The sequence below is a fragment of the Geotrypetes seraphini genome, chromosome 6 (genome assembly GCF_902459505.1).
Source record: "Geotrypetes seraphini chromosome 6, aGeoSer1.1, whole genome shotgun sequence".
Classification (NCBI taxonomy): Eukaryota; Metazoa; Chordata; class Amphibia; order Gymnophiona; family Dermophiidae; genus Geotrypetes; species Geotrypetes seraphini.
In genome coordinates, this window is record NC_047089.1 from 137,684,887 (window position 1) to 137,711,317 (window position 26,431).

A 26,431-nucleotide genomic window follows, 5' to 3' on the forward strand; every position below is an offset into this window, starting at 1 on the left:
GGAAGTGTCAATACAAAACACAGCTGGCACCATGAGTGCCCCAAAGGCCTAAACAGCCTGTGTTCTATTCTTTGACCAAGTCAAAGGGCAAGTAAACACTAGGGAAACGGACCCTGAGCTCCACTAATCTTCAGAAGGCTGGCTGAAACAGGTCCTCGAAGGATACACCTGCCAGCTGCAGATTTGAAATCTGCTCCTCTCCACACAGGCAGAGTAGACCCTTATCAAAAAGGATCTCTGATTTCATGAAAAGACTGCGACTAGAGCAAAAAAACCGCAGAATAAAAAAAGAAATAAACCAATCAGATCAGACGACATCTTTCATATTCGCCTGCAGAAAGAGAAACTGAAGGGGGCAGCAGACTCCTGGAAGAAGGAGGAGGTTTCAAAAACTGTGATTGACATCTTTTTTCAGTATGCTCGTGAGAATGGACAGAGTACCCTAAAGTTCAGCGTACCATTCCTATTGCACTGGTGCCTGTAATTATGTGTTAAAATGATTTAATGCATAATTGCAAGGGAGCATTAACAGAGGAGAGCATGTGTATATTATAGGCAGGGGTGGCATATATGCTGTCAGCTTACAGAACACTGTTACATTACACACATAAATCCTGCATTAAGACACCCACACTTATGCCAGCTCTATGGCTATGGTAGATGCTGATATATTTTACTAGTATTTTATAAAAGAATCTAAACTTTGGAAAATGATTGGAGGGGTGCTCAACTCACAACAAATTTCCCCTCACCTAGCAAAGGGGAAAAAAAAAAAGAAAAATAAAATATATCTGGTAGTAAATGGTAGTGATAACTAGCCTATATCTAAATGTCAAGAGCAGGGGCAGGGAATGTGGACAAATCAAAAGTCAGGGTCTAGCCACTCTCTCCTTCACTTCACAGCATGTCAGCATCATACTCTCTTTCTCTCCCTCTTCCATTCAAACCACTTATAGTACTACAATCACTCCCTCTTTTCCCTCAGCCCATCTACACCACACTTTATTCCACTAACTTTTTTTTCTCATTTTTCCCTAATTTTATCTCCCTCTTCATCCTCCCTCTAATTTTTCTCCTCCAGTTGATACTTTATATCTGGGGGAAGGGAATTTAATTGCTTTTGGCCTGCTCTACTCCCTCTTTTTAATCTGTTTTGCTTCTCATTTTCTCAGCTTCCCATTTCCCTCTGCTCCCCAGTAAGATCCAATGCACTTTTTCCTAGCTAGTTGTCATTCCATGCAGGTTTGGCTCACCGATCCCTTTACTGATACCCACTTCTTACTCTCCTCTACAGGTGAGACTTTCTTTTCTTTGTAGATATAACTCATCTTCAGTTAGTGACTTCCTACTGACCACAAGGCTGGATCATTTCCTTGCTCTGCTCTTTCTGACTCTGGGCACATTCCTGTTCCTAGGACTGGTTCCTCATCCCTTTTTGCACTGCAGCACTTACCCTGGCACTCTCCGGCCACCTTTCTGCCTGTAGAGTCCACATGCTCACCCTGAGCTTTGGAAGCCCAGCAAGGATCATAGTTCTTATTTCTCTCATGCTTCTTTTGTTATGTACAGTAGTCTTAATTATATGTGAACCAAGTTGAGCTCCGTTGGGAGATGACCCGGCATATAAACCAAAGATTAGATTAGATTAGTTTGAAACCTCAAAGATTACATGCTGAGTGGGAGAACATGTTCTAGCAGACCAAGGTATAGGAGCATGCACTCATACTAAACCACTGTATTCTTAACTGCCTGCAGAATATTGCTCTGGTAGCCAAGAAACAAGCATCCAGCTCTAGGAGCCAAGTTGAGACCTGGGAGTTGGTTGCAGAGTTTTACCAAGAGCAAGGATTCAACAACTAAGCAAGAAGAAAGCCAGGGAGCGAAGCCAAGAAACACAATTTGTGAGACAGCATGTCCCTTCTCCCCATCCCCACAGTCAATGGTCTCCTGCCACTCTGCCTGATGCAGCTGCCATGCTATTTCTTTAGGCTCATATAGCCCAGTGCCCCCACCATTTCTACCTCCTGTAGCATTTAATAGGGGAAAATATTTTTCATTTTTGTAAGGTGTGGGAACAGTGCTATTCTTCATTCTCCCTCAGTTCAATCCCTGACCACTGCCCTCTCAATATCAGAGCTGCAAAGAGAAAGTAAGTTTTAAAAGGGAAATTTTCAGTTCATGGTATTCCATCCTTCCACAGCCTTCTCTCCTTTTCCCATCCTTTTAATGAAATACCTTATTTACCCCCAGTGACTGCAAGGTTGGAAGAAAAAGCACAGTTACTTACCTTAACAGATGTTATCCAGGGACAGCAGGCAGATATTCTCAACAGTGGGTGACATCACCGACGGAGCCCCGCAGTGGACAGCCTCGAAAGCAGACTTGCTTGAAGATCTTTGTAAGAGCTTCTGAGTGCTGCACTGCGCATGTGCGAGTGCCTTCCCGCCCGAGTTAAGACGCGCGTCTCCTATGAGGAACCTCAGTTCAGATACCTAGCTAAGAAGCCAACCAGGGGAGGAGGGTGGGTTGTGAGAATAGCTGTCTGCTGTCCCTGGATAACAACTGTTACGGTAAGCAACTGTGCTTTATCCCAGGACAAGCAGGCAGCATATACTCAACAGTGGGTGACCTCCAAGTTAAGTATAATGGGATGGAGGGAGAGTTAGCAAGCTAAGAAAAAAAATTTTGCAAAACAGATTGGCCAAAATGGCTATCCCTTCTAGAGAAAGTATCCAGACAGTAATGAGGTGAATGTATGAACCGAGGACCAAGTGGCAGCCTAGCAGATTTCCTTAATAGGAGTTGATCTGAGGAAAGCTACAGATGCCGCCATAGCTCTAACTCTGTGGCCCGTGACTCAACCCTGCAGAGGGAGACCAGCCTGAGCATAGCAGAAAGAGATGCAAGCAGCCTTCCAGTTGGAGATGGTTCGCTTCGAGACAGGGTGCCCCAACTTATTTGGATCGAAGGAGATGAAAAGTTGTGGGGCTGTTCTGTGAGGTTGAGTGCGTTGCAAGTAGAAAGCCAAGACACGCTTGCAGTCCAAAGTATGGAGAGCCACTTCTCCAGGGTGAGAATGAGGCTTTGGAAAAAATACTGGAAGAACAATAGATTGATTGATGTGAAATTCTCAAATCACTTTAGGTAAGAATTTTGGATGAGTAAGGAGGACCACTTTGTCATGGTGAAAAACTATGAAAAGTGGATCCGCAACCAAAGCTTGTAACTCACTGACCCTTCGAGCAGATGTAAGGGCAATCAGGAAAACTACTTTCCAAGTAAAGTACTTGAGATGAGCCTTATCAATTGGTTCAAATGGAGGCTTCATCAATTGAGCCAAGATAACACTGAGATCCCAGACCACTGGAGGTGGTTTAAGTGGTGGATGAACATTAAAAAGTTCTTTTATAAAGCGGGAAACCACAGGATGTGCAGACAGAGGTTTCCCATCAAGAGGCTGATGAAAAGCAGCACTCACACTAAGATGGACTCGGATAGATGTAGACTGAAGTCCAGAGTGTGATAAGTGAAGTAAATAATCCAAAACATAAGCCAAGGAGGTAGACATTGGCTCCATATGGCGAGTGGAACACCAAGCAGAAAATCTAGTCCATTTCTGGCTGTAACACTGCCGAGTAGACAGCTTTCTGGAAACTACCAAAATATCTTGTACAGACTGAGAGAACTGTATAGAGTCTGTTAGGTTGAAAGATACCAAGCTGTTAAGTGTAGAGACTGCAGGTTGGGATGTAGCAAGGATCCTTGACTCTGAGTAAGCAGAAAGGAAAAAACTAGTAGAAGCAGAGGCTCCCTGGTGCTGAGTTGAAATAGAAGGGAGTACCACGGTTGTCTGGGCCACTGAGGAGCTATCAGAATCATGGTGGCATGTTCTGTATTGATTTTGACAAGAATCTTGAGAATTGGAGGGAAGCATAGAGAAAGTGACCTGTCCAATCCAGGAGAAAAGCATCTGCCTCGAGATGCTGGGGAGAGTATATTCGAGAGCAGAACAGAGGCAGCTTGTTGTTGAGGGGAGAGGTCTATCTGAGGGGTCCCCCACTGAGCAAACACCTGACGTAGAGGTGAGGAATTGAGTGTCCATTCGTGAGGTTGCAGAAGACGACTCAATTTGTCCACTAGACAGTTGTACTGACCTTGAATATATGCAGCTCTGAGAAAGATGTTCTGATGGATTGCCCAATCCCACAGCTTCAGAGCTTCTTGACAAAGGGAGTGAGATCCCGTACCTCCCTGTTTATTGACATAGTACATGGCGACTTGGTTGTCCGTCCGGACAAGGACTACGTTGTCATGAAGAAGGTGTTGAAAAGCTTTGAGAGCATTGAAAATTGCTCTGAGTTCCAACAGATTGATGTGACAAAGACAGTCCGCAGGAGTCCAATGACCTTGGGTACGGTCTGTCGAGATGAGCTCCCATGCGTAAGTTGATGAGTCTGTTGTGAGAACTTTCTGATGAGGGAGATTGTGGAACAGCAAACCTCTGGAAAGATTGGAAGAGAGCATCCACCAGTGGAGAGACTGCTTCAACAAAGAAGTTACTGTAATTTGTTGAGAAAGTGGGTCGGTAGCTTATTGCCACTGAGATGCCAGGGTCCACTGAGGTATGCGAAGGTGAAGTCTGGCAAAAGGAGTCACGTGAACTGTAGAAGCCATGTGACCGAGCAGAACCATCATTTGTCTTGCTGAAATTGATGTGAGATGAGACACTTGATGGCAAAGGTGAATGAGGGTATCTCAACGTGGTGGAGGTAGAAACGCTCTGAGCTGGACAGTGTCTAGAATGGCCCCAATGAATTGGAGAGACTGAGATGGGGGTCAGCTGGGATTTTGGAAAGTTGACTTCGGAGGAACATAATAGTCTGTTGGGTCGCTGCAATAACCCCTTGTTGAGAGGGGGCCTTGATAAGCTAGTCATCCAGGTATGGAAAAACTTGAAAACCCTGGGCATGGAGGGCTGCAGCCACCACCACCAGACATTTCATGAAGACTCTGGGGGAAGGAGCGAGTCCGAAAGTAAGAACTCTGTATTGTAGATGAAGATTCCCCACCCTGAATCGAAGATATTTGCGAGAGGCTGGATGAATCGTGATATGAGTGTAAGCCTCTTTGAGATCCAGAGAGCATAGCCAATCTCCCTGATCCATCAGTGAATATAAGGTTGGTAAAGATAGCATCCAAAACTTCTCTTTCACTAGAAATTTTTGAGGGCTCTGAGATCCAGAATGGGTCGCAAATCCCCCATCTTCTTTGGGACTAGAAAATAACGGGAATAAAAGCCCATGTCCCGTTGGTTTAGAGGAACCTCCTCAACAGCTCGAAGGCGAAAAAGAGCCTGAGCTTCCTGAAGAAGAGGAAGTTGCGACGAATTGGAAGGACACTCTCTTGGAGGGCGATCTGGAGGCACCTGAAGAAAGTGAAGAGAGTATCCCTCCCGAAGGATGTTGAGAACCCAGAGATCTGAGGTGATCATCTCCCACTGGTGATAAAATTGGTGAAGACGACCTCCTATGGGCAGAAGAGAATTTTGATACAAGGAGGTTGGTATGCTCAGACTGGGAATGTCAAAAAGACTGAGCTGGTTTAGTTGCAGCAGGAGTCTGAGCCTTCTGCTGTCATTGTTGTTGTGGAGGCCTTCTAGGCGGAGGCCTGGAGAAAGCTGGAATCGTTTTTTTGGTGATAAAGACGCGGTGGTTGCTTGTATGGCCGAGCAGGAGGAATCTTAGGCTTTGGCCGAATCAAGGAAGCAAAAGAGCGCTCATGTTCAGAGAGGCGCTTTGTAGCAGCTTCAATAGAATCATCAAAGAGTTCATTTCCTTGGCTAGGCAAGTTCGCTAGACGGTCCTGCAGATTGGGATCCATATCAACAATGTGGAGCCAGGCGAGATGGCACATGGCTACTGCAAAGGCCGAAACTCTAGAAGAGAGCTCAAAAGCATCGTATGTGGCTTGCAGCATGAAGAGGCGAAGTTGAGACAGAGTTCTGATGATCTGTTTGAATTCTGGAAGACTTTGTTCCTCAAGAGCCGGGTAGAATTTAGGCAGTAATTTGAGGAAATGGTTAAAATAAGCCGTGAAAATGTAATTATAATTGAGAATTCTGTTAGCCATCATGGAATTCTGGTATAATCTGCGGCCAAACTTGTCCATGGTACGGCCCTCCCTGCCTGGAGGGACTGCAGCGTAAAGCTTAGATTGATGAGCTTTCTTTAAAGAAGATTCTACCACCAAAGACTGATGGGATAATTGAGATTTCTCAAAGCCTTTGCAAGGTATTGTGCGATACCTGGATTCCAGCTGCGATAGAATAAGGAGTTTCCATATTCCTTAAGAAAGTTTGCTTCAATACTGGAGTCATAGGAAGTCTCAAGGTCTTCTTGAGTGGATGAAGCAACTCCATGTCGGCCAAGTATTCAGGTGTATACTTGGAATAAGAGTGGAGATCCAGTTGAAGAGCTTTTCCCATGTCGAAGACGAACCTGGCAAAAGAGGCAGACTTCGAGGTTGAGGCACCTTCCGGAGAAGGAGTGCGAGACCGAGGAACTACCGAGTAGGAGGGAGAAGCCTCTCTGGAATACTGAGACAGAGGCTCAGTCCAGGCGCACAGTGATTGAGGAAGCTGCACTACCTGCGTGAGGAAGAGTCAGTGAGTGTTTGCGCTTCAAAACCCTCGATGGTGAAGTTCCCGGGGTTCGAGGAACAGATTGGGTCGAGGCAGGAGGAGAAGGCTCCCTCGGATGCGGTCTCGATGGAGGAGTCCTCGACCTCGATGGACTTCAAGGAGAAGCAGCCGTTGTAATAGCTTTGAGAGACTTATGTTTAGATTTGGAAGAAGGAGCCTTGGATAAATGAGGCATAGAAGTCTCAGTATCCAGAGAAGGCGAGGGTTTCTGCTGTAGAGATGTCTTCTGAGGAAGCTTGGAAACGAAATGCTTCGAATGCCTTGAGCGATGCTTCGGTAGAGGTGGAGGAGATTGTGTCCGAGGAGTAGGTGAAGAGTCACTGGATGAGAACCGGCGAGACTTCCGAGGCTTGCCTCTAGGTGCTTCCACCGGAGGTCTCAGCCTACCACTCAGGCTGGCTGACAGGAAGCAGGGTCGAGGACGGGAGGAATTGAGCCATGACTGAAGAAATCTGCGTGGTCACATGGGTACCAAGACAAAAGGATCAGGTCTCGAAGGTGCAGCAGTGTGCTCCAAGTAGGGCGACCTCGAGGTTGAGTATTCCCAATGCTTGGAGGCACGCTTAGCTGGAGATCTAGTCAAGGCAGGTAGGCCGGCAAGATACGGCCTAGGATGCCTGTGACTCTGGAGGCTTCTTAGGAGTAGTACCTGAAGGAGAGACAGGAGACTTACCCGTCGAGGTCTTCAGAGGAGCTGCCGCCGAGGTCTTTGAGGCCGAAGGAGTCGAGGTCGAGGCTTTGGTGGAGGCAGAAGCTGGAATCGAGGGTCGAGGACTTGGAGGTCGAGGCCGTGTCAGCCGGCTGGTCCATCGTGCCAAAAAATTGGAGGAGCTTGGCACGGCGCTGACGAAGGGGCCCGAGGTTGGAAGGTAGCACAGTGCGAACAAACGTCGGGACAATGTTCAGGACCCAGGCAAACAATACACCGACTATGAGGATCGGTGATTGAAAGGGTCTTGTTGCACTGGCTACACTTTTTGAAACTGGTTAGAGGCTGGACATAGAAAAAACGAAGACCGACGTACCGAATGAGGCAAGCGGCCAGGCCTAGGCCGTAAGAAAAAAAGAAAAAATAAGTTTTTGGTTTTTTTTAAATTATTGTATAAAAAAGAAAGGAAGAATGAAACGCGAGCACAGCGACTAATGAAATAACAAAAGCCGCGGTGAGAGAAGGCAACGAAGGCTGCAGAGCTGAAAGAAGAGGACTTCTCGGCTCTGTGGAAATCGTTGAACTGAGGTTCCTCACAGGAGACGCGCGCCCTAACTCGGGCGGGAAGGCACCCGCACATGCGCAGTGCAGCACTCAGAAGCTCTTACAAAGATCTTCAAGCAAGTCTGCTTTCGAGGCTGTCCGCTGAGGGGCTCCGTCGGTGATGTCACCCACTGTTGAGAATATGCTGCCTGCTTGTCCTGGGATAAGAGCAGATACCCAAAACTTAGAAGCCCAATTAGTAATAATATATCTCTCACTTAGTGATTCTTGGGCTCGCTCAGCTGTGGGCACAGCTGATTGATTTGAACCAAAAGCACAAAAATCAAAAAATGACCTTGCTGTTGCTTGTTCTTATTTTCTTCTTCCTAGTCTCATCCCTCCTGCTACTTCCATCTCTCTCTTCACCCCTTAGGTGTTTCTTCCTTCCAACCTAATTTTCTCTGTGTAGAGCCCTTTTCTCAGCCTATCAGCCCCCTGCTCTTTGAATCCCACACAATTTCTCTCTCTGTCTTCATCTGTTCTTTCTTCAGCCCATCCCTCACCCACTTCTCTTTGTATTACAGCCCCTGCCCCCCCCCCCCGCTTACATTCACTTCAGCTCTGTTCTCCCTTTCACAATATATATCTCTTCCCTCAACCTCTTTTCCTCTCACAAACTATCAGTACCAGTAGCTTAGGAGACATAAACCTTCTGTCCTGCTTTCCCCTGCAGCTAAGGACTGTCCAATAGTGTCTCCTCAGCCACTGGTCCTGCCTCTTTTGCAGCTTATTGGCTGGTAGGCTGCAGGGGGAAGCAAGAACAGTGGCTGAGGAGACACAGCTTTACTTCCTGCTTTCAACTGCAGCTGTACATTGGGAAGATTTCAGCTCTGATGTCTGGGCAATGCTGGAAAGAATATTGGGGGTGCTCTAACACCCACAGAGCTGGCACATATGATCTAGGCCCCACTATCACAGGTTCCTAATGCCCATCCTGGGTGACTAAAGGGAAGTAAACTGAAGGAATCTCTACAAATAAAACACAAGTAGAGATGATAGAGATATATCAACAGGGGCTTTTATTGAGAATAACCAAATGACTCAAATAACTGACTCAATGCGGCCAGTATTTCAGCACCTAAGTGCTTTCTTCAGAAGTCTAAAAGATGCTCTATAACAGTTTCGATAAATGGTAATTCACTTTGTGAGGAATATCATCCAACAATACAATATAAAACTGCACAGATGAGTAATCAAGAAGCACAGCGTCCCTGCGCTCGCTTTGAAAATAAAAGCCCCTGTTGATACATCTCTACATGTGTTGTTTCATTTGCCTAAAGGGAGGTACCAAGTTTTAAAATTATCCCCTAAGTCTTGGAGCAGTGACTTCCACCAAAAACAAGACCTTCCAGATCAGGTACTTTAGCTCACATGAATTCACTGGTTTCAAGTGAGATTACATAAACTATATTAGTACAACACTGAGATTCCAAGGCACAGTAGAAGGCCTAAAGGGAGGCTTCAAGAAGTAAATCCTATATAAAAAGAACTAAAGGCTGTAGAGAAATGGGTTTACCTTCTTCACAGTGTGAGTATGCACCAGTTACACCAAGATAAAGGTCAATAGGGTTGGCTAAATTAAAAGTACAAGCCACTACAATATCAGAGAAACAAACAAGTTACACAGTCTTTCAAAACCATCATCCTCTCCTGCCCAAAAATACATATTCAAAATCCCACATCCTGCCCAAACTCCTAGCCAATGTAACATAAAGCATTTAAATATTTGAGTAAACAGTCAAGTCTAAGTTGCAATAGAAAATAACATCCATATCCCGAAGACTTAGTGGCTTAAAATTCAATATTGTGCCATATTGTTTGTGTTTTAAGTTTTATAAAACTTGCTTTTCTAAGCAGATGAAGTGAAAACCTAGCTTTAACCAGATTTGTCTATATTTCATGCTGAGCTTACCTGAAATTCACAATACTACTATAAGTACCACGTGGAACAAAGGCAAAAGACATAGGTGGTGGTGAAGGAGAGGCAGGAGCTGGTGAGGTCTGTCGTTTTTTCAAGAAACCATCTGCATTGAGGGTTTGCATAGATAACTTATACAGGCTATCTACAGCTGAAAAAAGAAAGAAAAACAGCAACTTATTACACTTTCTAACTTACACATCATATATATGCCAGCATTCCTTGCAAAACACAAAAAGTTTCCTATTCACATAATCTCTTATACATCAACATATATTTTCATTTTAGGTCACAATGACATTTATAGAAAAACATGCAACATATATAGTCATACACACACACACACACACATATATATATATATATATATATATAAACACACATACATATATATGCATATACTGTACACACATATATATATATATATATATATATATATACACACACAGAAGAATATACAGTATATACACATACATATACTCAAATATAAACCCATGCAGGTATAAACCAAGATACCAATTTTACTCTCTTTTTTAGGGATAAGCATGTGGGATCTCAGAGAGAGAAAGAGATAATACTTACTGCGAATGGGCAGACTAGATGGGCCATTTGGCCTTTATCTACCATCATGTTTCTATTTCTATGTTTCTATGAATATAAACAAAGGGTTTATTATATTCTACTATCTCTCCCCTTTAGCCCCTCTGGTGACTGGCATCCCAACTCTCCCTGGCACCTCAAAGGCTGCCGCTGGATGTCTTGGCAGCCATCTCCAGCACCGAGAAAATACGGGCAGGAACAAGAGAGATTTGTTCCTATCCCCAACGTCCCACTAGCCACCGGGGAAGCACAGTAGACCCAGGGGATTTACTGCTAGATTCATGAGGGGTGTGGGCCATGCCCCTTTGGGGTGGGGGGAAGATGGAGGAGGGAAGAGGAAGGGAGGGGAAAACTGCCGGTTCCAGGTGGAGAAGAAGGAATGCTACTGGAAGAAGGCTGGGTAGACTCAACTATAAACTGAGATCCCCTCCCATTTGGGGCCTTTGTTGGGCCCAAAAATCTTGGTTTATTTTCGAGTATATACAATATATTGCAGTGTTTTCCCCAGGGCTTTTTAGCTGGGCGGTTCACCCGGAAAATTTAGATGACCGCCCGGCTGTCATCTATCGGGAATCCTGCTGCTGCCGCCGCTCAACATAAAAAATCCCCCCAAAAACCATCTGTCACCGGCTTGGAGATGCAAACTCATGCTTCGGGCTCTAAGGTGTGCATGCCGGCTTCCCTTCTCTTCCCTCAGAAACTGAGAAATTACTTCCTGGGGGGGGAGGGGGGAGAAGAGAAGGGAAGCCGGCACGCACACCTTAGAGCCCCGAAGCATGAGTTTGCTATGGGCTAAGGCAGGAGAATGGTCAACGACGGATAGAAGCTTACAACTTGCTTCGGGCCTTCCTCACTGCCGGGTCCTGCCCTATATTTCTGTTTCCGCAAAGGCAGGACCCGGCAACAAGGAAGGCCGCTGAAGCAAATTGTAAGCTTCTATCCATCGCTGACCTATGCCTAATGAGGCAAAAAAAGTCACAGCGCAAGGGAAGCCTCCCCTTTGCTCGCTTGGAAACTTCACCGCAGCGCAGGATGCCTATGGTGCAGGACAGGACACAGAACAAATCGGACCTCGCACTCTCTTCCACACTGTCCTTCGCAACTTCGTAGCGAACAAGGATCTTTCTGGGAACTCGAGTACATGACGTCCATTGTGCGAGGGGGTTGCCGGTAGTAAAAGTCAGGTGGACTGGTCTGGGACTTGTACGTTATAGGGGGTGTGAGTGACATATAACTCCATGATTGATATGTACGGAATACTAGTTGACAAAGGGCCAAAATTCATTTGTGGATATGTTTTGATATTATTTTATATTTAGCAATTTGTCACTGGAAAAAAAAACTGTGCAGGTACAGTAGTATTGTGGTATTTTTTCCCCCCAGGATTTGAAGCTATTGTAAAGTTATTTAAAGTTTGTTTAGCTCTTGGTAGGGACAGTAATAGTGAATCATTTCTAATCAAAATTTGTATGTCTACTCAGTAAACAGGGCCGTTCAAGTTGCTGAGTGCAAAAAAAAAAAAAAAAAAAAGAGAGAGAAAACTTAAAAAATAGTGAACACGTGTCATTATAAATAATAAAGGAGTGAAAAAGCTAATATAAGGGGCCTGTATGCAAAACTTAAATAGCTATGTGTAGGAAATATCTCGGTTTTGCATCTTGGAGATAAGGATTTTTTTAATTGAAAATGCAAAATTATGCAAATTTCTGGGATGTGGTCATTCGTCCCCCTTCCTCCCAGCAGGTCTACCATCTCTCCTCCCACACTAGGTCTAACATCCATTGTCAGTGGAATGCTTTTTTGTTTGGGGGGCCCAAAGCACTGCCCAGGCTCCAGCCCAGACCCAGCCGCCATACTAATAATAGTACTAATTGTAAATGTCATTTCTTCCATTCATTTTTCACATACACACAATATAATCTTATTAATAATAATGGTAACAACAAAATTAAACTACACAAAGCACACTCTTTTACCTCTCCCCACCTTGCACAGCATTTTTTCCTCTCTCCTCCACCCCCATGTGCAACGTCCACCATCTCTCTCTCATTCCTTCCATTGCTGCAAATGGGAGTGTGGAAAGAAAGATAGAGGGATCCAGGGTATATCGCTCCAACTCCTTCTACTGCCACATCAAACATTTCTCCCTCTCTTATCCCCCCTGGACTGTGTGCAGAATCTTTTGCCCCTGCCCACCAGCCCCATGCCAACATTTATCCTTCTATTACCCCTCTCCAGAACCATGTGACATCTCTTCCTCCATTCCCTCCACCAGGTCCAACATTCTTCTCTCTTGCATCTGTCCCCCACTGTTCCCTCTCCACCACTCTCATCTCTCTCTACCTTACTCCTCTCCCACCAACACATCCAACAATTCTCTTCCTATGCCCAACATTCTCCTTTCTTCCTTTCCTCATGTACACCATCTCTTTCCCCTCACACCCATGCTCAACAATTTTCCCTTTCTATTCTCTCCTTCACCTCAGCATCTCTTTTCTTCTATCCTTCCATCCTATGTCCCAAGTTCAGGCCCCTTCCCTCCCTTCCATCTGTATCCCTCCCTTCCTTCTGTATCTCAAGTTTGTGCCCCCTCCCTCCTTCCTTACAGACTTTGTCTTAAGTTTGTGTCCCCTCTCTTCCTTCTGTGTCCCAACATATCCCTCTCTCCATTCTGTGTCCAAGTTCATGCCCCTTCCTTCGTCCCAAGTTCATGCCCCTTCCTTCTGTATCACAAGTTTGTGCCCCCTCCCTCCTTCCTTACTGACATTTTCTCTGCGTACAGTGTGCTTTGTGTTTTTTAAAATTTTATTGTTGGTAGATCATTTTGTCTTGGCCATTTTAAAAGTAGCTTGCAAGCCCAAAAAAGTGTGGGCACCCCTGCTGTAGAACCATTTCTTGAATGACTGGATGAGCTATATTTATCTTTTTTTTTAGTTGTTTAAATTCATGCAGAAATAAATGGCTAGATTGAACCTAATGACTTCATTAATGCCTTTCCCTTTTTTAAACCTCTATACCATTTGAAAGAGGGCAAATATCTAATTATTCCCTTCTAGAATTGGATACTTCTTAAATTTAGTAAAAATATTCTTGCACAAGTGTCAAACCTTAAAAAAGGAAGTCATATTGAGAATTGGAAAATAATAACTAATAAAAAATAGTACACATTTAGAGCTCCTTTTACTAAGTTGCTTTAGTGGTTTTAGTGTGCGCTTAGCGCGCGCAGAATTGCTATGTGCACTAGAAACATTGAGCTGGCTTTAGTTTTCCCGCTTAGCGCGGGGGTTTGCGCGCGCTAAAATGCTAGCGCACCATAGTAAAAGAGGGTGGTTAATTTTTCCCATCCCACCCCACCCAGCTACTTTTTTATGGCACCCGGCTGGAAAAAATTTCTGGGGAGAACACTGTATTGGATATATATATATATCTATATCTTAAAGCTGAACATTTAATGCATTAAGGCGTTAAACGTGTTAAAAATTTTAATGCACATTAATGCCCCTTTGTCTTCTTGGCTCTGGCCTGCTGCTGCCCGCTATGGTCCACTATAATCCCATCCCTCCCTCTAACTTTAATAGCTTGCTGGCAATGCTAGCGATTAAAGTAGAGCAATGTCAGTAGGCTCGCTAATTTCAGCCTTTTGTGGTCTCTTCAGTCCCTGCTAAACTAGTACAGAAAGTTACAATATAGAGAGCTCCGGCCTTGGAGAGGTTCACAAGGAATTCAAAATGTCACTTCGAGCCCGTGGCAATAGAGAATGGAGATAGGAATCCCAAATCTGAAGAAACAGTTGCTTGCGTTCCAGCATCCAGCAGCAGCAGAGCATGCAAACGATTCCTCCAAGCCCAAAAGGAAGGCACAGCGTCTCCAATCCAGACAGAAAGAATCACCTTCTTCCCCAAGACGCCCATCCGCCATATAAACTGACTCTGACCTGGATCAGGCAAGCAAAAGGCTTCATATTTATCCAGCAAAAGGCCAGCCGCAGAAAGAGGAAGCGTACAACCCAAAACACCCTCTACATAAGATAAGACCTGCCTCCAAAAGCATTTAATTTTCACACAGGACCAAAAGCATGGAATAAACGAATGGGGCTGCATGAGACACTTAGGGCACAGAGGTGAATCCGCATAACCCGAATAACATAACTGACTCTTCGTAAAATAGCCACGATTAAGTACCCAAAATTGACATTCACGCAGATCTGCATTAACAGATTCCCAGGATTCGTTTAATCAAGGGAGATCCAAAGCATTTCGCGCTATCCCCAGATCTTGACACCAATGCGCCTGTAACGCCTGTACAATCAGTTTGTCCATAATTCAATGAAAGTCCTTATAGAGGCCAGAAACTGTAAATCCAACCTTCAAATAGGGATCCAGAAGTGTCGCAAACCTGTCCTCAATAGGAAAAGCTAGAGCGTCCCGAGGGAGAGACCGAATATAATGATGAAGTTGCCGAAAAGTAAGAAAGTCCCCAATAGGAAAAACACCAGACGAGCTAAGATCATTCCAAGATATTAAGGATCCATCAACCTGTAGAACATGGGTAAGCAAAGTAAAGTCCCGCAATGCCAATTTACGAAAACTAGCATTCTCTATGCCTGGGTGGAATTGGAGATTCCCTTTGAATAGGTAAGTATCTAGTGATTGAGGGATCACCGTTCCAAGATTTCAACACATAAGACCATATGATGCGTAAAGAGTTTAACAGCAAATCCACCCTTAAATGGAGTGGGTAATTCAGAGCGAGGTGCCTGCACCAAGGACAGAATATGCGAATATGCCATGGGGCAAAAAATTCCTTCTCGTAGGATTTAGGTGTAAAATCCTGGTGATCCGAAAACCACTCCCTAAGATAATGCATCAAACAGGTGGCATTAAACAACCGAAAATGCGGTATCCCTAACCCTCCACTCTCCCCAGGAACCAAGCAGATATCACAATGCCACACGCAGCCATCATCCCCCCCAATAGAATGAGATAGCATAGAATGTAGTTTGGTAATATCCTTTTTCAAAAGCCGCAAAGGGAGTAACTGCAAAGTATAAAGCCATTTAGGAAAAAGGACCATGTTAAATAAATGGATTCTGCCATGCAAAGACAAAGGAAGAGGAGACCAGCGGGCAAAACACTCAGCTGAATAACGCAACAAAGAGTCAATGTTAACACGATACAACGCAGAATAACTGTTTATTAGATAACCCTGTGGCATTATCATATGATACTGTGCTGTTTGGTATGGCAATGAGAGCAAAAAGTCAGATATCTATAAATAATAACAAATTATTACTTATAATGACTGGGGTTGCCATTCAACAAATTACATATAATTGGAAAAATTGGAATAGATTAAATTATAATTTTTGGTGGAACTCCTTATGTCATATTTATAAAATGGAGAGACTTATTACAATACAACAGGGTTGTTTCAGGAAATTTCAAGATATTTGGGAGCCATTAACAAAGTATTGTAATTAGAAAAATCTTGTTTCCCTTAAATTTACAAGTTCAATTATGGGGTGGGAGGGAGGGTATTTTTATTGTTACATGTTGTATAAGCATTGATTATATGATAGATAAGGATTGGGAGGGGGGAGATAATAGAATATTATATGTATCATTGTTGATTATTAAGTGATATATTTATGGTTATTTGTATGGATATGTTATCACACTTATAAGTTTAAAAATGAATAAAGATTAAAAAAAAAAAAAAGAGATCCCTAAATAACGAAAAGAAGAGGAGGCCCATTGAAGAGGAAAAGGCCCAGGCCAAGAGTCCCGCAATTTCTGGGACGTGGCCATAGCAAGAGATTTGTCAAAATTAAGCTTAAAACCGGAATAATCCCCATTAAATTCGAAGAGACACAGTAGGATCCGATATATGGACTAAAGGTCGTCAGCAGAGGCTGAAATCTTAAATTCCGAAGAGCCAATTCGAATGCCTGGAATAGCCTCATTAAGCAGAACATCACGAATCAAAGGATCCAACGACAGAGCAAATAATAATGGGGAAAGAGGACAACCCCGACGCGTGCCGTGACATATGGGGAACGAAGGAGAACAAAGTCCATTGGCCAGACAAATGCCTTAAGAGAATGATAGAGCACCCGAACAGCATCTTGAAAAATCCTTGGATACCATACCGAGCTAAGACCGCAAATAAAAAGTTCCAAGAGACCCGATCAAAGGCCTTTTCAGCATCAAAGCTGACCAGAAGAGAAGATTGTTGTTTCCGCTCCACAAATTCCAAAGATGCCAAGATGGATCTAATATTTTTAACACTAGTGAGTCCTGCACAAATCCCACCTGAGGGTAGGCTATCAAATCAGGAAGGATGCAAGCAAGACGATTAGCCAAAACCTTGGCAAACAATTTGACCTCCACAGGCAGCAACAATATAGGGCGATACGAGGAAGAGCGGTCAGCCTCATTATGTGGCTTCAACAACACTACGATTTGAGCAGTTGTAAGCGAGTCTGGAAAGCTACCTCGCTGAATGGCTGCTGTAAAAGTATCCGCCAAAACAGGCACCACAGAGGGGTGAAGAAGTTTATAGAATTCCATCCGGAAACCATCCGGCCCGGGAGCCTTCAACAATGACCCATTTTGTATGATGCCTGCCACCTCCTCTGCAGTAATCGGGGCATTGAGGTTATCTATGGCCCATTTTGATAAACACGGGAGAGGAAGGCCATCCAAATATTCCGTACCCTCCATTAAATCAGATTGTTGTTCATAAAGCTTCTTATAATATTCAAAGAATACTGCATTAATCTCTGTGTCCGTCTGGACCATGACCCCTCCAGCTGAGCAAAGTTGTAATATTTGAGTATGTCCCGCGCCAAAAGTTTCCCATAGGGAAAAAATTGATACCTATAATAAGCAAGCGATTTGGTAGCTCTATCATGCAATAATTCCTGAAGCATACACTGGGAAGTCAAAAGTTGGGAGCGGAGAGAGGCAGCATGAGATTGACCATAAAGTCGACGAAGTTCACCAACCCTTCGTTCCAAACGTAAAATCTCCCGATCCCGAGTCCGACGTTGATGACTGGAATACTGATTTCCCCGCCTTTGCTGCCTCCCAATAAAAAGTAGAATCTTCACGATGTTCAGTATTATGGAGCTGATACTCAGACCATTTCCTAATCAGGAACTCTTTAAACTTAGGATCTGTATACAGACGCAGCGGAACCTGCCAACGGAAGGAACCCGGGGAAGAGGCGTCCAGATGAAGAGTTAACAAAAGCATGGTATGATCAGAGACATCAAAAGACCCAATCGTAACAGATTCAATCTTGGAAAACAACGAGCTGGAGGGTAACCAGTAATCGATTCGAGACAAAGATGCATGAGCCCTAGAAACATGAGTATAATCACGCTCACCTGGATGAAGCGTCCGCCAAACATCAATAACATCTAAAGAAGAGCAAAGTAAAGAGATACCCTTAGTGGGGTTCAACCGATCCTTAGGAGTAGGAAGTGATTTATCTAACAAGGGATCATGAACACAATTGAAATTCCCCCCCCTCCCCCACAAGTAAAGGAACATCGGGATATTGACCGAGGAGACGAATAAGTAAAGAGAAAAACCGAGAGTCATAGGTGTTAGGAGCATAAACATTACAAAGAATCAAAGAATGACGATTAAGAAGCACCTTAGCGATAAGATACCTACCCCAGGATCTACCCACTGATGCTGGACAACAAAAGGCAACCCCTTCAGAATCAGGATCAAAACCCCCGCCTTATGCTTCGCAGCCGGAGCCCCTAAGTGATGACCTACCCACCAGGTTTGAAGTTTGGCATGCTCTGCCGCTGACAGGTGCATCTCCTGCAAAACACAAGATCAGCTCTCTGACGTTTCAAGGCTCTCAATATCTTATGCCTTTTAATAGGCAAAGTGACACCATTAACATTCCATGATATACATCTAAGAGCCATCAAATGGAAAAATAAAATGACAAAAAACAGTTAAAATACCAAAAGCATAACAGAGAGCAAGGTCGTCCCAGCCAGCGACCTGCTCCCACACTATCAATCCAGGCCTGAGCATCCCCACTAAAAACAGAAAGCCAAGCACAGGGCACCAGGTAAGCGAGAGAAAAGAGAAAAAAAGGAGAGAAAGAAAGAGGAAAAAAAAACAACAACAAAAAAACAAACAAACCTAAAGGCACACCAAAAAAATAAAAAAAACCCAAACAAAACAAAAACCCAGCAACCCCCCATCCAACCCCTTCCCAACAACCTCCCCCACACCCTCCCCGTCCCTCATACGACCTGCAAATGGTCCAGGGGTCCTGTGGAGCAGCTCCCTACCTTCCCCCCCTATGAAACGTTGGCAAACAGAAAACAACCCTCACAAAACCAAGCCAACCCGAAAATTCACCAAATGGTCTCAGGTACAACTGAAGCAGACCAGATGAAAACAGCTAGCAATCCCAAAAAGAATGAGTCCAAGCAACAAGAACATTGTCCAAAAGAAGTCCAGGCACCAAAAATGAGCTACAACCAAAGCAAGGGAAGCTGCGAATAAAAGCAGTATCAAACCGCTCAACAGATGCAGCCAAACAAATATCCAAAACTCCTAATCCAGCACACAAACACTCCCTCCCATTAAATATACAATACACCAATCCCACATACTCGCAGCCCTTGTGCAACCAAAACCTCCCAAACCGAAACAAGGACCCCCCCCAACCCCCAATAGAGAACAGAAACAAACAAAAGGAAAAATGAAGTTAATCCCAAAAAGTATACTCCAACCTCCCCCATCAAATACAAGCACCTCCCCCCCAGTCATCCACACAATCCAGGAAACTAAAGGATAGTCCCAAATAGTCCAAAGCATTCCCTCTGTCCCAGGATCCATGCCGAGGTCCACCAGGCGCCAAGATCCTAGAGGAAGGCTTGCAGATAGAAAAACAAGGCCAATGAACCTTCCAAAAAATTAGTCAAAACCACAGGCAGCTGATCAGGGAGCCGGATCATGGGCCTGTAGGGACTGCACAAAACAAAGTGCTTCAGCAGCCACCGTGAAAAAAATGGGTCGGACCAGCATGTCTCAGCCTCAGGCATGCAGGATACAGCAACGCAAAGGGAATTTTCTTCTGAAACAGCTGGGAGCATATTGGGGTGAATGCCTTCCGTTTGGCTTGCAAAGCAGGGGAGTAGTCCTGGAAGCACAAAACCCTGGAGTTGTCATGTAACATAGGACCTGAAGTACGAATAGCTCGCAAGATCTCTTGTTTATGGGCCGAGTTCAGTAACTTAAGAATGACAGTGTGGCCCTAGAGCCGGGCTCCCCCAACGGACCCAAGCGATGGGCGCATTCAATTCTCAGGGGACCATGCGCCGTTGATATGTTCAAGGTACACGGTAACCACGATTCCAAAAAGAATGGAGCTCACCATCCTTCACAGTTTCAGGCAGACCAACCAGCTGCAGGTTTCTCCCGGTCGAGACCAGTTTTCCAAATCGTCGAGTTTAATCTCCATAGCAGTGTAGTTGCGCTCGGAGTCGTTGATGGTTCCCTTCACGTTGCTGTACTTGGTCCTCCAGGGTAGAAAGACGTTGCTAGTAAGATGAAAACTCGCCTTGCAAAGTTTCCAGTAGAGTGTCCACAGAATCCAATTTGTCCACGATAGGCTGCAATTTCGTAGTGAGGGAGCCCTCCAACAGAAGTTTAACCTCAGCCACGATTTCAGTTACCCAAGCGGATGTTGCAGGGAGCGGCGGGGAAGATTTGTGGTCGGCCATCTTGGATTCACCCGCTCGGCCCCGATCTCGCTCACGGCGGGGCAATTTGCTAGTCATGAAGCCCAAGATCCACCAAAGGCTCGTCCGGAAAGAGGAGGCCAATCGTTAACAGAAACCCAAAAGGCGAAATTGCTGATGGCAGGGTCAAAAATGAGCAGATTGTGGGAACGGGATCAGGAGCTCACCCCACCGACGTCTGCCTAGTAGCTTGACATCACGTGACCCCCTCCTTTTTTTAATCTTTTTGAAGGTGCAGCCTCCAGAACTGTACACAATATTCTAAATGAGGTCTCACCAGAGTCTTATACAGAGGCATCAATACTCCTTTTTTCCTAATGGCCATACCTCTCCCTATGCAACCTAGCATCCTTCTAGCTTTCGCCGTTACCTTTTCAACCTATTTGGCCACCTTAACATCATCACATACAATCACACCCAAGTTCCGCTCTTCTATCATGCACATAAGTTCTTCACCCCCTAAACTGTTCTGTTCCCTCTGGTTTTTCCCAGGAGCCTTGGCCAGATGACTTTCGCAATGACCTCCCCAGTTATAAAGGCTAGCATTTGTAGTCAGGATCACCCACATTGCTATGCATGGAGGCAATCCCTTGGACAGCGTCTACGACTTAGCCACCATCAAACTTTGATGGGCTTCCACCGTCCACTCCAAAGGCATCTGAAGATGGTCCATCTGCAGCGACCAGTGGGACAATAGTGTGTTCTGGAGAAGATGGAGATGAGTTTTAGCCTACAGTTAACATCTGTATTCTGTTCTTTGTTCATGGCTGAAGCGCCGGGGCAGGACTGCAGAATACAAATGCAAAAAGGGAAGGAGGAGTAGTAGACCCTGCTCAATTTTCAGAGGGTTGTGTTCATGAGGAGCCAGTTAAATTAAAGGTAGGCAAAGCGATGGGGCAGGATGGTATACGTTCAAGGGTGCTAAAGGAACTTAGGGACGTTCTGGTGGCTCTGCTGACTGACCTTTCCAATGCTTCTCTAGAGTCGGGAGTGATACTGGAGGACTAGAAAAGGGCAGATGTAGTCCCTCTCCACAAAAGTGGAAGGAAGAAGTAGGGAATTACAGGCTGGTAAGTCTGAATTTTGTGGTAAGCAAATTAATGGAAACACTTTTAAAACAGAGCATGGTTAAGTGTCTGGAATCCGGTGGATTACAGGACCAGAGGCAACATGGATTCATTAATGGTATGTCTTGTCAGACAAATCCGATCAATTTCTTTGACTGTGTGACCAGAGAATTGGGTAGAGGGAGTATGATAGATGTGGAGTATTTAGGTTTTAGCAAAGCCTTTGACAATGTTCTACACAGATATCTAATAAATAAGCTTAGTGTCCTTGGGACGGGCCCCAAAGTGACAGGCTGGGTCAGGAATTAGTTAACTGGAAGACAACAGGTTAGAGGTGAATGAAGATCGCTCTGAGGAAAGGGATGTTACTAGTGGTGTGCCTCAAAGTTCTGTTCTTGGGCCTGTTCTTTTTAACATTTTTATAAGTGATATTGCTGAAGGGCTGTGAGGTAAGATTTACCTCTTTGCGGATGATACCAAAATTTGCAAGAGTAGACACCCTGGATAGTGTGAATATCATGAAAGTCCTAGTGAAACTAGAGGAATAGTCTGAAATTTGGCAGCTAAAATTTAATGTTAAGAAATGTAAGGTCATGCGTTTGGGTTGCAAAAACCTGAGGGAACGGTACATTTTAGGGGGCAAAGAACTTATGTGCACGACAGAAGAGCGGGAATTGGGTATGATTGTATGTGATGATCTTAAGGTGGGCAAACTGGTTGAAAAGGTGAAAGCTAAAAGGATGCTAGGGTGCATAAGGAGAGGTATGGCCAATAGGAAAAAGGAAATTTTGATGCCCCTGTATAAAACTCTGGTAAGATCTCATTTAGAATATTGTGTGCAATTCTGGAGATCACACCTTCAAAAAGATTTAAAAAGGATGGAGTCAGTCCAGAGGAAGGCTACCAAAATGGTGTGTTGTCTTCGTCATAAGGCGTATGGGGACAGACTTAAAGATTTCAATGTGTATACTTTGGAGGAAAGGCGGGAGATATGATAGAGATGTTTTAATACCTAGGTGACATAAATGTGCATGAGTAGAGTCTCTTTCATTTGAAAGGAAGCTCTGAAATGAGAGGGCATAGGATGAAGTTAAGAGGTGATAAGCTCAGGAGTAATCTAAGGAAATACTTTTTTTTACAGAAAGAGTGGTAGATGCTTGGAACAGTTTCCCAGAAGAGGTGATGGAGACAAAGACTGTGTCTGAAATCAAGAAAGCATGGGATACTCATTTGGGATTTCTTAGAAAGAGGAAGACATGATGATTACTGTGGATAGGCAGACTGGATGGGTCATTTGGCCTTTAATCACGATAGAACGTGATTTAGGAGTGATCATTAGCAATGATATGAAGGCTGCAAATCAGGTGGAGAAGGCTTCGTCCAAAGCAAGACAAATGATGGGCTGCATCCGTAGGGGTTTTGTCAGCAGAAAACCTGAAGTCATAATGCCACTGTACAGATCCATGGTGAGACCTCATCTCGAGTATTGTGTTCAATTCTGGAGACCACACTACCGGAAAGATGTGTTGAGAATTGAATCGGTTCAGCGAATGGCTACCAGGATGGTCTTGGGGCTCAGGGATCTCACATATGAAGAAAGACTAAAAAAACTGCGGATGTACTCGCTGGAGGAGCGAAGAGAGAGGGGGGACATGATTGAGACCTTTAAGTATATCACGGGGCGTATAGAGATGAAAGATGATATCTTCAGTCTTACAGGGCCCTCGATAACCAGAGGACACTCGCTGAAAATCAGGGGAGGGAAATTTCAGGGTGATGCTAGAAAGTACTTCTTCACCGAAAGGGTGGTCGATCATTGGAACGAGCTGCCTCAGCAGGTGATTGAGGCCAACAGCGTGTCAGATTTTAAGAGAAAATGGGATATTCACATGGGATCAATAGGGGAGTAAAAGTCAGGGAGTAGGTCATTGGTATGGGCAGACTCAATGGGCTATAGCCCTTTTCTGCCGTCAATTTCTATGTTTCTATGTTTAACTGCCATCATGTTTCTATGTTTCTATAATGCCATGATGTTGGGGCTGGCATTTCTATAATCTCTAATATCTATCACCTCAGCCTTTGTTTGTGAGTCTCCAGAGGAAAGACATCTGTCCCTTAAAGGGCAGCTTGTTCAATGTGGCTTTAGAAGCTGAATCTCCCACCCACTGTTTGACCCAAAGCATCTTAAGGGCAGAAACAGAGAAAGCAGACCCTTTACTCATGATCTAAATATGCCATATATAGCTTCTGCAACATAATCCACCTATTTCTTTCTTTACAATATCTCTAAAATCAGACCTTTCCTTTCTAAATGCACTGCCAAGACCCTCATCACCTCTCGCCTAGACTACTGAAACCTTCTGCTATACCATTTCTCTCCCTTTCAATCTGGTCAGAACTCTGCTGTATGCATCATATTTCATCAATGTTGTCATGCCCACATAACCCCTCTCCTCAAGTTACTTCATTGCCAACTATTGTTACCAACAGAGGAGGTCGAGTTGTGTCCTAATGAGGTCGAGTTGTGTACTAATGAATTCATGCGCAACTGGACAACATTCTGGGGGAAGAACAAGCTATTCAGGAAGGATGGACTCCACCTCAGCGGAGACTAAACAAGGCTTCTTGCAAGCAACAATCAGGAGAGAGATTGAGAAGTTTTTAAACTAGGAAGAAGGGGAAAGCCAACAGTCGACCGAAAGTCAATTGTTCGGGAACCAGAGGATACTGTGCAAGAAGTTAGCGGGGAAGACTCAGTGGATCATGGACAGGACAGAAAGCCGGATGGAACAAATGGGACGCAAGAGGGAAGAAAGTGCAAGAAATTAACGCCGAAAACTCAAATGTATATACACGAATGCAAGGAGTCTAAAGAACAAGATGGGTGAAATAGAAACTATGGCACAAAAAGAGAACCTTGATATCATCGGCATCACGGAAACATGGTGGAATGAGGAAAACGTCTGGGACATGGTGCTACCGGGATACAAGCTATACCGCAGAGACAGAGTGGGTCAAAAAGGTGGGGGCATTGCCCTATACGTCAAAGAGGGAATAGAGTCTGCCGGAGAGAACATGCCGGAAACAAAAATAAGTTAGAATCTCTATGGGTTAAAATTCCGGGAACAAATGGAACTGAAATGAAGAACGGCATCTACTATCGACCCCCAGGGCAGTCCGAAGAAATTGATGAAGAAATGACAGCTGAGATTAAATTCAACTGCAAGGGAGGAAATGCAGTTATCGTGGGTGACTTCAATTATCCGTGGATAGACTGGAACCTATGAACCTCCAGCTGCAGTAGGGAAACCAAGTTCCTGGATGCAGTGGGCGATTGCTTCCTGGAACAACTTGTTAAGGAAAACATGAGAGGAAATGCAATTCTGGACTTACTTCTAAATGGACTATGAGGGCCGGCGCAAGATGTAGAAGTTGAAGGGACGCTGGGAAGCAGTGATCATAATATGATCTGCTTCAACCTGGACATGGGGGTGAAACAACGATCCAGAACGACGGCCACAGCGCTGAACTTCCGAAAAGGGAATTACAAAGGGATGAGACTCATGGTGGGGAAGAAGATTAAGAAAAGGATAGGTGCTGTAAAAACGCTAGAGCAAGCATAGTCCCTTTCCAAGGACAGTCATCGAGGTGCAAAATCTATATACACCGCGTATCAACAAGGGATGTAAGAGGAAAAAGAACAAGGAACTGGCATGGCTCACTGTACCAGTGAAAGAAGCAATCAGAGACAAGAAGATTTCTTTTAAAGTATGGAAAAAGTCAAAAACGGATGAAAACTGGAGAAAGCACAAGCAACATCAACGCAGGTGCTATAAGGCGGTAAGAGGGGCCATAAGGGACTACAAGGAAAAAATTGCCAAGGAGGTGAAAAACTTTAAGCCGTTCTTTCGATATATTAAGGGGAAACGACCTGCGAGGGAAGCATTGGGGCCATTGGATGACAATGGAATAAAGGGAGTGCTAAAGGAGGACAAAGCCATAGCCGACAAACTGAACACGTTTTTTGCATCTGTATTTACAGAAGAGGATATACGCAACTTACCCAGGCTATACCTAGGAAACAAAGACGGGAGATTGACTGGGTTGACGGTCAGTCTAGAAAAGGTATACAGGCAGATTGATAGGCTCAAGAGCGATAAATCCCCGGGACCTGATGGCATCCATCCGAGGATAATCAAGGAACTGAAAGGGGTTATAGCTGAACTGCTTCAACTAATAGCCAATCTGTCGATCAAATCGGGCAGAATTCCGGAAGACTGGAAAGTGGCGAATGTTATGCCGATCTTCAAGAAAGGTTCAAGGGGAGATCTGGGAAACTACAGGATGGTGAGTCTGACCTCAGTACCGGGAAAGATGGTAGAGGCGCTGATAAAGGATCGCATCGTTGATCACCTTGATGGACACAAACTGATGAAAACCAGCCAGCACGGCTTCAGCAAAGGAAGATCTTGCTTGACGTACTTGCTGCACTTTTTCGAGGGAGTTAACAGGCAGATAGACAAAGGTGACCCAGTCGACATTATATATCTGGACTTTCAGAAGGCGTTTGACAAGGTCCCGCATGAACGACTACTTCAAAAAATTGCGAGCCATGGAACTGAGGGTGAAATACACACGTGGATCAAAAACTGGTTGGCAGACAGAAAGCAAAAAGTGGGGGTAAATGGACAATACTCGGACTGGAAAAGCGTCACCAGTGGAGTGCCGCAGGGTTCGGTGCTTGGGCCTGTGCTCTTCAACATATTTATAAACGACCTGGAAATTGGAACGACGAGCGAGGTGATTAAATTTGCAGATGATACGAAGTTATTCAGAGTAGTAAAGACGCAGGAGGACTGCGAAGACCTGCAACAGGACATAAACACGCTCGAGAAATGGGCTGAGACATGGCAAATGAAGTTTAATGTGGACAAGTGTAAGGTGATGCATGTTGGTAACAAAAATCTTGTCCAAGAATACAGGATGTCTGGTGCAGTACTCAGAGAGACAACTCAGGAAAGCAACTTGGGAGTACTGGTCGACAAGTCAATGAAGCCATCCACGCAATGCGCGGCAGCAGCGAAAAGGGCAAACAGAATGCTTGGAATGATTA

The 26,431-nt window shown here is 44.6% G+C and overlaps 1 protein-coding gene across 1 annotated transcript in view; it reads right to left on the reverse strand.

Moving 5' to 3' along the window:
* TMEM131 (transmembrane protein 131) overlaps window positions 1–26,431 on the reverse strand; it is a 396,906-nt gene that overhangs the window by 36,729 nt on the left and 333,746 nt on the right. Inside the window, 1 exon segment of the mRNA XM_033949394.1 lies at window positions 9,865–10,021. Coding sequence (XP_033805285.1) covers window positions 9,865–10,021 — 157 coding nt within the window.